This window comes from Antedon bifida, chromosome 1 (genome assembly GCF_963402885.1).
Source record: "Antedon bifida chromosome 1, ecAntBifi1.1, whole genome shotgun sequence".
Taxonomy (NCBI): Eukaryota; Metazoa; Echinodermata; class Crinoidea; order Comatulida; family Antedonidae; genus Antedon; species Antedon bifida.
The window spans coordinates 6,884,285-6,896,960 of NC_136226.1; the positions used below are offsets into that span (position 1 = coordinate 6,884,285).

Here is a 12,676-nt window from a genome sequence, read left to right on the forward strand (position 1 = left end):
TAGATTTTCTCTTTTTAATAATAATCATAGACCTGGTTTGCTCGGTATTTATTTATACCTGTATATATTTTGGACAATACAGTACAATATTAACAAGATTATATTGACTTACTATTATTAGAGCAAAGTTTAAACATGGAGCTACTTTATAATACTCAATGGTTTAAATAGTAAATATATCAATATTTCATATTAGATATTATTATCTTTGTTTGTTATATATTTATCTACACTACTTAACCTGTCCACGACGATATATGATATAATAACATCAACAGTACATCCCTGTTAGTGTTAACATAGAGCAATAAACATATTGTTATGTTGCTTATAACCCATACAGTCTTGTAACTGTATATGGTATTTATTCAAATTCTGATATTGATTCAATTATTCGAGGTCACATCATTTTTGTTAGGCTTCCTTTGTTCTGTGATATTCGAGTGCACATAGTCTGATCAAAAAAACTTCCTTTCAAAAATAAACTTACACTGAAAAATAATTGCTCCTTTTAGATTTTTATTTTATGAAGTCAGAATGCATTTTGATCATACCTAACAGAGTACAGTTCAATTTGCCATGCTCGCTGTACTAATGTACTAACAAGCAAAGTACAGGTCAACCTCTAGTTTTTAATTATGTAAATGTTTTCGAAATGAATACATTTAATTTAATTTGCAGATGCAAAATCTTTAAAAATAGTTGCATTGGCAATGAAATATACAATCTGACAACGGAAAACATAAATTCGGATGCATATTTTATAATATCAGCTATAATTCCAGCGACTCATTATGCAAGGATTGCACACGATTTTTGTTTTGCCGTGTATTCTGTTAATGTCAATATCAACAAAAAGGGGGTTAATATTTGCTATACGTAGGAAACATGTATTTTATACAGGGAGGTTCATTTGTACGGGAGGAGTGGCGTACCCCCCACAAACATACACACTTAGTGGAGTCTGGCCCAAACGCTAAAGAAATGGAGATGGGCACCACGGCCGTTAGCATTAGCTTAGGTTTCGACTTTACCTTCATTTGTACACAATGGGGACAAATCCTCATCAGTTACGCCTATTTATCATCACTTTCGCTGCTGGTCTCCAATTTCAAAGGGGCACTTGAGGGAAAAGAGGGGGGTCGAGTTGCGTCATACAGTAGGAAAATATACATTAGAACTAAAGATACATTACTAGATATTTTGAGAACCTAAAAGACAAAAATTAAAATATTAAAGATTCTTAATCCAAAACAAAAATTAATTTTTAAATATTTAAATATTCATGTTTTAATAATTTATACAAATTAAAAAGATAATAATATGATGACCCTGTGAACCTTCATTTAAAATTAAACACTTTATAATATGATCTAAACCACTCTAAATCGACATTGTACATTAATTATTAATTGCAAATACCAAATTATTGCTACAATGCATATGAAAAGGAAATAGATGTTAGATTTAAAGTCATCTCTAGTGGCAATAACAAGTATTTGCCAAAATATTTCTACCCAAAATGCATCTGGTAAACCTAGGTTCTTTAAATTAGTACTAGTTTTGAAATTTTAATTAGAAAAATCTAAAAAATATAGATTGAATTGTACCACACCAGACATGAAAGTGAACAGTATACATTTGAGAATACGAATATGTTTATTCTTCGTATCATATCATCATATTAGAGAAAATCAGTGTTTAAATAAAGACAAATTATGAAATGGGGTTTCAACAACGATAATTATGATTTCAACCAGAAATTTTAGAGTGAAAAACATAAATTAAAGGGAAAACTGCTGTTTAAAATTAAATTTATTAAATTCTAATCAAAGATATGTAAATAGATCATTAAATTAACAGTTAAGTTTATAATTATATTCTTTTACGAGTGATTTAATTTGATTTATTAGTATCAGCTGAAATTAGGAGTAAATTTTATTTACATACATTTAAAAACATAAAAATGGAAATACCAACAACATGAACTAAAATTATTATTGTTTGCTCGTTTTACTTATGTCATTCGCATGTTATAATTGGAGATTGGCGGTCTCTAGTCACTACTAACAATGTAATAATAAATAACATATTAGATTAACTTTGTATGTTGTAAGCAAGTACCTCGTAGATAACAGTGAATTACGTACTATTAATCCCAATAGAACTTCGTCAATGCGGCATGCTTAAGACTGTCACTTTTACGATGGACGACACTTAAGATGAATAAAATTTATATTTTATATATAAATTTACGTGATTCAGTTTAAAGACATTTGTTTTGAGTGCCTTGACAAAAAGATGTATCAGGATTTACCGCTAAAAATTGACAATAAAAGAATAAAACGCATTTAAAACAATTCAGTATTAAACCTATGATACAATCAAAACAATTATTATTAGTTTTACTATATATTAGTACAAAACAATAATAATTATAAACAATATTTATTTTTTAACTGAAACTCACTGAAAAAGTGTGTTCTAACTTCTACTATGGCTGTATCAAAGGAAATATTATTAAAACAATAACAACACTATATTAAAAACTTTTTATCAAAAGTCAATTACATAATTAAAAAATTAAATAAAAGTTGAATTGAGATAAGAACACTTTTTTTAAAGATAATACAGTATTAGAATCTATTGTTTGACAAATTATTATGAAAAAGATGATGTTTTTAGCCTAACCTACAAAACGGCATAAATACATGACATTATACAACAATTGTCTTATTGTTTTTTCAATGAAGACAATAAAAGACAGTGAGTCATGCAATAGAGTCAAAAGTATCATAGAAGTACTATAAATCACATTTCTATCAAGAAAATTAAGATTACGTTTATTTTAGTTTGTTACTCATCGCAAATGTATTGTAGTAATACAGGAAATCAGAAAAAAAAATAAATAAATGAAGACAATTCAAAATAGTTTGAAATTGTTCAAGAGTACATTCAATCAACTGATCAATTATTGGTTTTGTATGCACCAATTTTATTACAGTGCCTATTATGTAAAGACGTCGGTGAAGAAGTCAGTGAACAAGTCTGTGAAGAAGTCTGTAAAGAAGTCTGTGAAGAAGCCAGTCGTCTCTCCAGTAGGGTACTGGTTCCTTGTATTTTGAATTTTTTTAAATAAAAATTAAGGGCCACTAGGAAAGAAATACCCAAAAGAGATAAATAAATAAATGAAGCTAATAAGGAATATAAGCATTTTTCAATTAATAATTATTTTTCTTTAATTATTAATTAGGAAAGTAAATAACTAAATAAATAAAATAATTCAAATTCAAAATTAATTTTGTGTTTTTTTTAAACAGAGTTCTATGGAATAATTTTGCATAATGAATCTAAAACCAACTTGTGAAATGTTATCTTTTATAATGTTGCAGAGTGACGACAGAATTCCTTGGGGAAATCACATTCATACATCATTCCACTTTTTCCATTTTCACATCATAAATGCAAACTGTTTCCGCTGCCATAATGAATGTATACAATTTCTTGACAACCATGTTCTAATTACATTTGGTAACTCGGATTCATTTCAGATGTTCTTCTGCTAAATTACATCAACTAGATAAAGGTTATCAAAAAGTACAGGAAACATATTTGATATGGAATTGTTCATTAAACAAAATCTCAAATGAGAAATATCTATGATTTTCTACATCCCAAGGTTAACAACATTTTACTGACTATTGCTGCCAAAATGAGATATTATGTATAAGAGAATTTAAATACAGTAAAGGGAAAATAAAATTTTGCAAAATGAATGCACTTTAAAATAACTTAACATTAAACTCTAATAAAGTATATTGGCTAATGTTGAACAAGGTTGGTTTTTTATATTAAAAGCCATGCCAGTGGTTTTTTTTTCAGAAAATCCTCCTTTCGTTTAGTGTAATATGATATTGTATTATTTTTTTTTTTGGGGGGCAGAATGGAAATTAATGATGGATTTGAAATATATTATATTTTCCATTTCTAAATTATTAAATTTAAATATTCTCTATGAATTTATCAGACAACATGACTGGAAATAAACTGAATAAAAAAGAAAATGGGAACATGATAATATTGTGAAAGAGATCTTCAAATGTAAATCCAAGAACAACGACCAAATATTTGTCTGCTCAAGAATACAGAACCTTTTCGATCCGATATTCATACACAGATTAACAAATTTGTGTTAACGCTTTGCTTTCAAATTGGATTTATTGATAAATACATTTCTCTTCCATGCTCAATTAAATAATTGAATTTATTCTAAAAACTAAAAACTCATTACTATGATCATGTACTTTAAATTGAATCATACTTTAAAAAAAACCATTCAAATTCTCAGTACATATCAGCACATGGACAGATTGCAATGCGGAAAATAAAGACTTGGTTGATGAGAAGCAATCACATCTAATGCCTTTGGGGTTGTTAAAGAAACTCTACATTTATAGTTCTTTGAACTTAAAACACTGAATGTTCAATTCAAGCGTTTCCGTAATTTCAACTCATCAATAACGTCGCAACTCGGGGGCTCGGTATAAGTTATAACCAGATCAAATATAAAGGATAATGATGATAATCATTATATTGCTGTACTATAACCTGCAAAATTAAAATTTGCGTTGTAGGCAACGATTAGCGCCATCAACAAGGGAGTCATCACATGCACAATTTTTTTTTTAAATCTAAAAACAATTTACATAATAATCTGAAAAATTAATATTCTAAACTGCACCAGTTTTAATTATAATGTAAAGCTTTGTCTTATGAATACAACTATTCAGAAGATCAAAGGTCAATAATATATGTTAACAGTTAATTTTATACGAAGTAATTCATGCAAAATTATTTTAGTTTTCATTTTAAATATTTTAATTTGTATGATGTTAACATGAAAAATGTAAGGACAACTTAAAAAAAGATAACGACATTAGAAAAGTAAAAACATTATTTAAATCCTACTCCACTTGCTCCAAAACGAACATTAAACATTTGCATCTATAATCCCTTTGAACATTATTAATCTCTCATCATAAACTCCTCAAATAATTGGATAGAAAACGCTCGCATATCACTCTTGTTGTCAAATCTCACGAGACAAATGTTCGCTTTGCTAATGTAATTTTGTTGATGAATTCGTGATTCGCAGTCGTTTCTTCTACAGATAAAGACATTTTTTTCCTTTACTGCCTTTCAATATAGCAAAGAATTATTAAAGATAAAAAGGTAGTTTTGTAATTCACAACCTAAATGCGTCAATAACAATCATTGAATATTTATGCTAGGAATTAATGTAAAGATCCATATGGAAAAGGTCTTGTGGCATAAAAGAGCCGTGATGGAATGAAGAAGTATGTAAACACGACATGAAAAGTTCAAAGACAAAATATATTAAACAATGCATTTTACTAATAAAGAATTGTAAATAGTTTTTTTAATGTTAAAATAGTACTGATATATAATTACAGTAGTAATTATCAAAATGTAAAATATTAAAGCATAGTTCTGTTGTGCAATGTTCTGTATGTCTGTATCCTCTCTTAGGAGAGGGAGGCTATTTTTGGTTTATCCAGGTAACCTGGGCACGAAACAGACTTTAATTTACTGTTACGAGACAATAATTGTGGTAAAAAATCTAAAAATTAGGGCTTTTCTTTTAACGCTTGTGCTGTTGTCTTTCATTTTCCTTAAATCATATTTGACAAAAATAGAACACTGTGGTATAAAAGTCAAACTTTTTTTATGTATTTCATGTTTCTTGTTCTCTGGTGGCACTCATTTAATAAGACATAGGCCTAGATAAATTGGTTAGGTGACAAATATAGACCTCTGCAAGTACAACATAAAGGATGTATGTGTTAATGTTTCTTATCCCTGGCACTGATTTCAGAATATTATGTGTATATATTAATGTACTGTGTGTCAAAAATAGGACACGGACAGGTTTACTTGTACTTTTTTTCACCTAGTCACTCACTCATATGACTTCCCTTAAAAGAAAGTTTCAAAATCAATTAAACTGGTTTCTTTTCTTAATTTTATGATTCATGTTTTCAAATGTTTTATCTGTCAGGAAGTGTTGATGGGGTTTTTCTTTAACAGAGCTGTTTAGTAGTATGGCTTCCATCACTCTATTTCATTGACTATCCCTTACATATTAAATCATCATCACAATTATCATACATTCTGAGAATCCTAGTCATAATGAAAATGTTTTTGTATATGAATATTGTTGGAAATAAGTACATTTTCTTTTATTACAATAGACAACTGTTCTTAATAATAGCATTATGATTTTAATTTGATTAAGGCAAAGGGGATAGTGATATTGATTACTTTAGTAAAACTATGAAAGATTTCCAATAATGAATGGATATTTAAACTCTAAAAAGAGTGTACAAAGTTTAATCACAGTACAGTCAATTCACTTCTGGATACAAAACCCGTTCACAAAACCTTTTTACAACAGGAAAAATATTATACGCCTAAGCTCTACAGTATATGAAAAAAATTAGATTTGAATGTTATACTGTAATAGATTTTTTTAATAGCAATACTAACTGCAGGTGATCAGGAATTTATTTTTTGAATTCCCATTATTTTCATTTCCTATTTTAGTCTGAAAAAGTTTTAACATTCAAACAATATACGCTACACACAAGTATTCAATATTCCACAGGAAAATGAGATATCGACTGAATTCTTCAGCAAACACTAATAGAATAGAGATTTGCCAAAATGGCGTCAGACACAGAAATCACCTTACATTCATGTTTTTAAATACAGTACATATGATCCTTTTTCGCATTTATCTAGCAGTCTTGTAACCATATACACTTCCTTTGCTAGTGACTCTGCATGTGGCAGTTATTACGAATAAACCTTTTCAGATCCTGAGGCCGCAGTTTCTAGTCAACAACTTGTTTTCCTATAAAACATCTATTTTCTAAGAATAATCATTATAATATTTATATGCTATTTCATATTTTTAAATCGGTTTTTACAAGCTTTTTTAAGAGTCTAAAATCAACGAAAATGTGTGTTGATATATTTTAAAGATTTCTTTTATAGCATGGAGAGCAAATAAGTGAAAACTGATTTGTTTGACCTTTGTCGCATGGGAAGTTGATAACTTGTGCGATAGTATATATTTAAATGAGTAATTTGATCTTTTAATTGACTTTTATACTCAATTTCTATCTTGTATTTCTTTTCATGGCAGATAGTTTTAGTTTATACTGGATTTTTTATTTAAAACAGTTTATGTGCAAGACGAACAATAATGCTCTATTAGTATTATTACCTCCGCCAAGGAGGTTATATTTTATTAGGTATATTTTACTCTAACAAATTTCCAAAACAAAAATACTTTGGAGAATAAAATTAATTTAAAAAGCAGTATTAAATATTCATTTAGAATTATCACTGTTACGCTGCATAAATACTATAAATGCATAAGATTCCATTATAGAAGGAAAAAAGCTACAAAACAAGCAATTACATTTTTTTTTCATATTCTCGAAGGACGTTATAATCTATTTAAATTTAGTATCATTGGTGAAAACAGAAGATATTTGCAGCCAATTTTCAAGCACATACTTATGCCAACAATGTTATGATCATAGCAATATGAATCAATAAGACATAACACAATGTCAAGGTCACCAAAATGAAAAATACAGTTTATAGGCATGTCTGCATATAAAGCAAATACAGTACTGTTATGTGTGTTTGGATATATCCAAATTTATGTTCCAGGAACAAGAAATCATTTTCCATTTTTATTATAAATAAACAAGTATATGACCGAGTATCCCATGTTCGAATATAATCCCTTCACCTAATTTAGAAGAGAAAAAAACTTCCATAAATTAACTGCACATTGTTAGGCATGAAACCAAATTTTCGTATCCAGGCCTCATATATCATACAAAAAATCACATTTTTTGGCAATAAAGTATTCCTAGTGGTATTGAATTCATGGAAAGTGAAGGGATTTCCAGGAAAAAGACATATTACAATTCTGGCTACACGCTCAATTGTAACCGATGACATATTTCTAGATGTTACACTACTCTACTACCTTTAGTATGTTTGACAGGGTTGAAATGTATGACTTATATATTGATAGGTTTATTGATAGGTTTATTGTTAAATTCATTAACCAATAAATGGACTATATGCTAAGCCATAAAACTGACCATCTTATCTCAGCATCAAAGTCTTTAACGAGATACAGTATAATTTGAGGTTTAGAAATGATTAAGAAAGAACAAGCAATATAACATTCGACAACGATTTGTAACCTTCAACTCTTCTGTCAATCCAGAGAACGGCTTAATGGCGGATCACATCATATAAAAATCTTGCATTTGAATTCAAGTACTGCAAATACATATCATTAACGGTCAAAAACTGTATTCTTTAACACAACAACCCTCTATACTACAATCATCATCAATTAGGGATTAGCTTCAATTATTGTTAAATAATTTCAATATCATTTACAAGTATTGATGTTCAATTTCTAAAGTGGTCCCTAAAATCTGTCATTAAACAAAAGAATCTGAATCTGCTGTACACTAATGCATTGTTTGATATTTTGTGTTTCACTTTTTATATTATTTTCCATTTTATAGTAAGAAAATATTATATTATTTTCCAATTCATAATATAGGTTATAAAACCTCTTATCTTGTCACCCAACTATAGCTCATCTTCAAAATTATTAATAATTATAATAATGAATTAATAAAGATTTGTATTTTTCATGTTTTTGTACATATACAGTACGATACGCCACACACAGTACAGAAAACAACATACTCTGGACTAAATTGCACTGGTATAAAAAAAGCTCAAACATTATACAGTACAGTATATTAGTATATCAGTTCTGCTGTACCTACTGTAGTCTCATTACAAAACTTGGGAGGAGAGTTTCTTGCCATGTAAATGGTGCAAAATTTATCAATAAACCTATAATCTTACACATTAAAAATAACAAAATTAACAACAATACACAAAATAATATTATGTATGTATCTCATTATTATGAAAGTTCATTTAATAAGATCATCAGCGACAGAAAGTGAAAATATTTTAATTTACTTCCTTGGGTTAGTAACGTATCAGAAGAGAATAACATTAAACATTATTTTAGATGGCAATTTATGTGGATTCATCCATGACTAGTTTCAATTTACATGTTGTAGTAGATCTAATAATTAAATATTCCACAGCAGAACACAAATTATGAAGAGGAAATTATACAAATAACCAAGTGTAACAATAATTTCCTTAATAACCAAAGTTATATAAAAACGTATAATATTACAGACGTATTAATTGCTAATTTTAGATTAGATGTTGTAGAAAACTAGGAGATAAAATGGAAATGTTTGTATTTCGAGCATTTTGAATTATAATAGAAATTAATGGTAGGCTATAAAAGCCAAATAATTCCATATTTAGAATTTATTATTATGTTGCAAAATTTGCACAACTTGAAATGAAAATGAACAAAATACAGTACTCATGAAATATGTAATAATAAATATTATATTTTATAAGTTAAAATCGAGTGAAATTAGGTAAGACTTGAATCCTTGATTTCATCCAAAGTCCGCCAAGCCAAATCTTAATGTTAATCTGAAGGAGTTTAAAAAGATGACCAAAAAAACACTTTCAATTTCAGCTATTCATTTTTATCTTTAGTTCATCTTGAGGTAGAACTTTGTCTGTGTCTCAGGTAGACATATTTTCTACATTTCTTCAGTACAGTAAAACATACATTCTAGCAGCAGTCGTTTGCTTTCTTCATATCAATATTTCTTCATATTTAATTATGCGTTTTTGTGTATCAAAGTGCAAACTTTATTATTACATTTTAGTAGAGTATAAAAATAAATACTTTATAAAAAAACACAATCACAAAGAAAGAGAAACAGTATGTATAAAGACCAAGCAATAAAATAACAACGTAAACACAAACACAACCCAGTGCATAATTCTATTAATGTGTTAGCCGAGTTTAGTTTGCGTAATACAGTATCTCCAAGCACCAAATGAATATATATGTGACAGAATGTTTAGTCCAGCTCACTCTAACTAAACATGTTAATCTAACCCTACAACATAATAAAAGCAATTTAAGCAACCAGAATGCACCACTCCAACAGCCAGTTGTCTTGTCATTGTCTAAACATCAGGTGGCTTATACTAATCCACTTCATAGTTCAGACAGTCAAATGTGTATTTATGTATAGTACTCTACCATCAGTCTCAGCAATGTCTTTCTACTGAGTATACTGGTGATCATACCACTCCAAATTTCATGTTTAAACACACAACACATCTTCAAGATTCTCAATAAACATTTTTTTCTTCAACATTTGTATATAAAACTGCACAAAAATATGTACAAAAGAATAACCTAAAATCTAAGATCTCACCTGACGGGCTCATGGTATTATGTGATGTAGTGGATGTACTGCTGGGAGACGGCATAGAATCATTGCGGAGGGAACCTAGGCCACCAAACTCAGATCCCGGAGTTCTATTGGCAGTGGGAAAGCCATGACCTATCACAGAAAAAGCACTTGGAACACTTGACATGGAGAATGGTTCTTGAGACGTACCAGTACTTGGAAAACCAGAATGACCTAGAAAAGAAGATAAAAAAAATAATATAAAATTATTATCATTTATTTTACTATACTGTATTCTGTTTCTCATCAATTAATGCATATGACACAGTTCCCCAATAATTTCCAGTCTATAGTTTTACCTTTTAATTTCTGGTTGTAATTTTGTATTTAGCATTTGTAGCAGCTAACATAGTTCTAACACACAGTAACTAATATATATATAAATCATTTATAAATCCAAATTTTGTGATTTTGTTTCCTTTAAATTGCAGAACTTCATTATTCATAAAATTGTTAACGATGCAACGTTTACAGCCATTTTTCGAAAGTAATTACACATAATATTAGATAAAACCTTTACTGCATTAATCTGTATAATACCAAATTCACTCTCTTAAATGAAGATACAGTACTTTACTTTAGCTGACCTCACTAATACGGTAACCAAGCCAATCACAAGTGAGAACAAAAATAATATATGTTTGATTTACCAAAAATACAATTATGAATAAATTAACTTTATGGAACGCAGTATTCATACAATAAACATATATATTGCATACACAAACCAATATAACTCTGCTACAATAAGAAAGAATTTAAAAATATATTATCATAGATATAAAATAAAGATATAATTCATTCATGCCAACACCCAATTTTTAATATTTCTTGTTTGCTGACGACGCTTGTTCTAAATGCAAAATGCTAAACATGTATTTTTTAAATTCATAATTAGCAAAGCAGATGGTTTAGCACTCGTGATATGCTGTCAATAAGGTTTTATAGATGTTGATGTCTCCAAGAAAAAAATAACAATCTCTAATATGATTTATTATGAATATCAAGTGTAAAGAAAAGTTCATATTTGAAAAGGTTGATAACATGTATAGAAAATGGATAGATGTTTTAGTGAATTTTGAAGACATCATAACTCATTATTAACAATGACATTCCAATATATTGGATTTCTGATCTGTTGTTCAAAAGAATTGTGTTCAACTTTGAGAGTGGTTGTGCGGATGCGTAAACACTAAAACCGGCATCATATGTACTGGTTCGAGTGAAGGTTGGACTACCAAATTTGTGTAAATGTTTTTTCAACCTCTCAGATAAAAAAATGTTTAACTGGTTTTTTTTCATTATTAAATAATTTGTCTTATTTTGCTTTAATTATTATTTTTCTCTCTTTTTACTTTGAGTTCCACAGTTAAAAATCTGATTGAGCTGTTTTAATAGAGTGCATTATTCTAATCCAAAACCACCATTTGTTTTTGTGGAGACTTGGGGCTCTAAGTGGCCCTCTAACGCTTTTCTAATGCCTACTTTTTTTGCTTCTGGGCCTTGTTCAAAATCCCCCTTAAGCTCCAGGCCAGTGAGCCATTGAGCACACATAGCCGTTATTAAGAGAATTTTATTTCCTCTAACTTTATCATTTTTGATGAAATTTCTTTTGTCATTTTCATATTATTAAACTTTTAACAACACTGTTAATCTTTTATCCTAACCTAAAGGTTTTATACTGTAGCCCTTAATGATTTTTATTGGCCACACTATCCACGATTAGGATACTCATTGGAAAAAATTCTACATATTATTTAAACCAATACCATGCCAACATTTCTGTTATTCTCCTAATAAAAAAATCTTCGTTCTTAACGTCAGTTTACCTGATGGGATTCCAGGTGATGCATTATCCAGGTAACAAAATCCAATTATCTAATATAATCCAATTCTAATTTTGGAATACAATTTATCATGCAGATCTTAGCACCTTTAAATTAGTCGCAGTTATTATTTGAAAATTCAAACTATTTGTCCATTTCGAAGTAATAAATCTGTACAATTTTAGGATTAACATTTTATTTTCATATTTCTTTGTTCCAAGCTCATAAATTCACCCAACATCCATTGCCGTTCAACCTTTATTTGAACTTTCATTCAACCATCTGTATATATTTTAATCCACCTATTACTACCACATAATTCCAACAGAACAAATATAACACTTTCGACCATTC

At 28.8% G+C, this 12,676-nt stretch overlaps 2 protein-coding genes across 13 annotated transcripts in view; one reads left to right on the forward strand and one right to left on the reverse strand.

Moving 5' to 3' along the window:
* Positions 1–12,676, forward strand: part of LOC144839880 (zinc finger protein 830-like) — a 94,908-nt gene that overhangs the window by 52,987 nt on the left and 29,245 nt on the right. The gene's annotated exons all lie outside the window — the stretch shown is intronic.
* Positions 1–12,676, reverse strand: part of LOC144839809 (bromodomain adjacent to zinc finger domain protein 2B-like) — a 64,126-nt gene that overhangs the window by 41,114 nt on the left and 10,336 nt on the right. For all 12 annotated transcript variants that reach the window (XM_078695330.1, XM_078695347.1, XM_078695393.1 and 9 more), the window contains exon 3: positions 10,461–10,670. In XM_078695330.1, the coding sequence (XP_078551456.1) occupies positions 10,461–10,670 (210 nt within the window). The remainder of the gene's footprint in view (positions 1–10,460; positions 10,671–12,676) is intronic.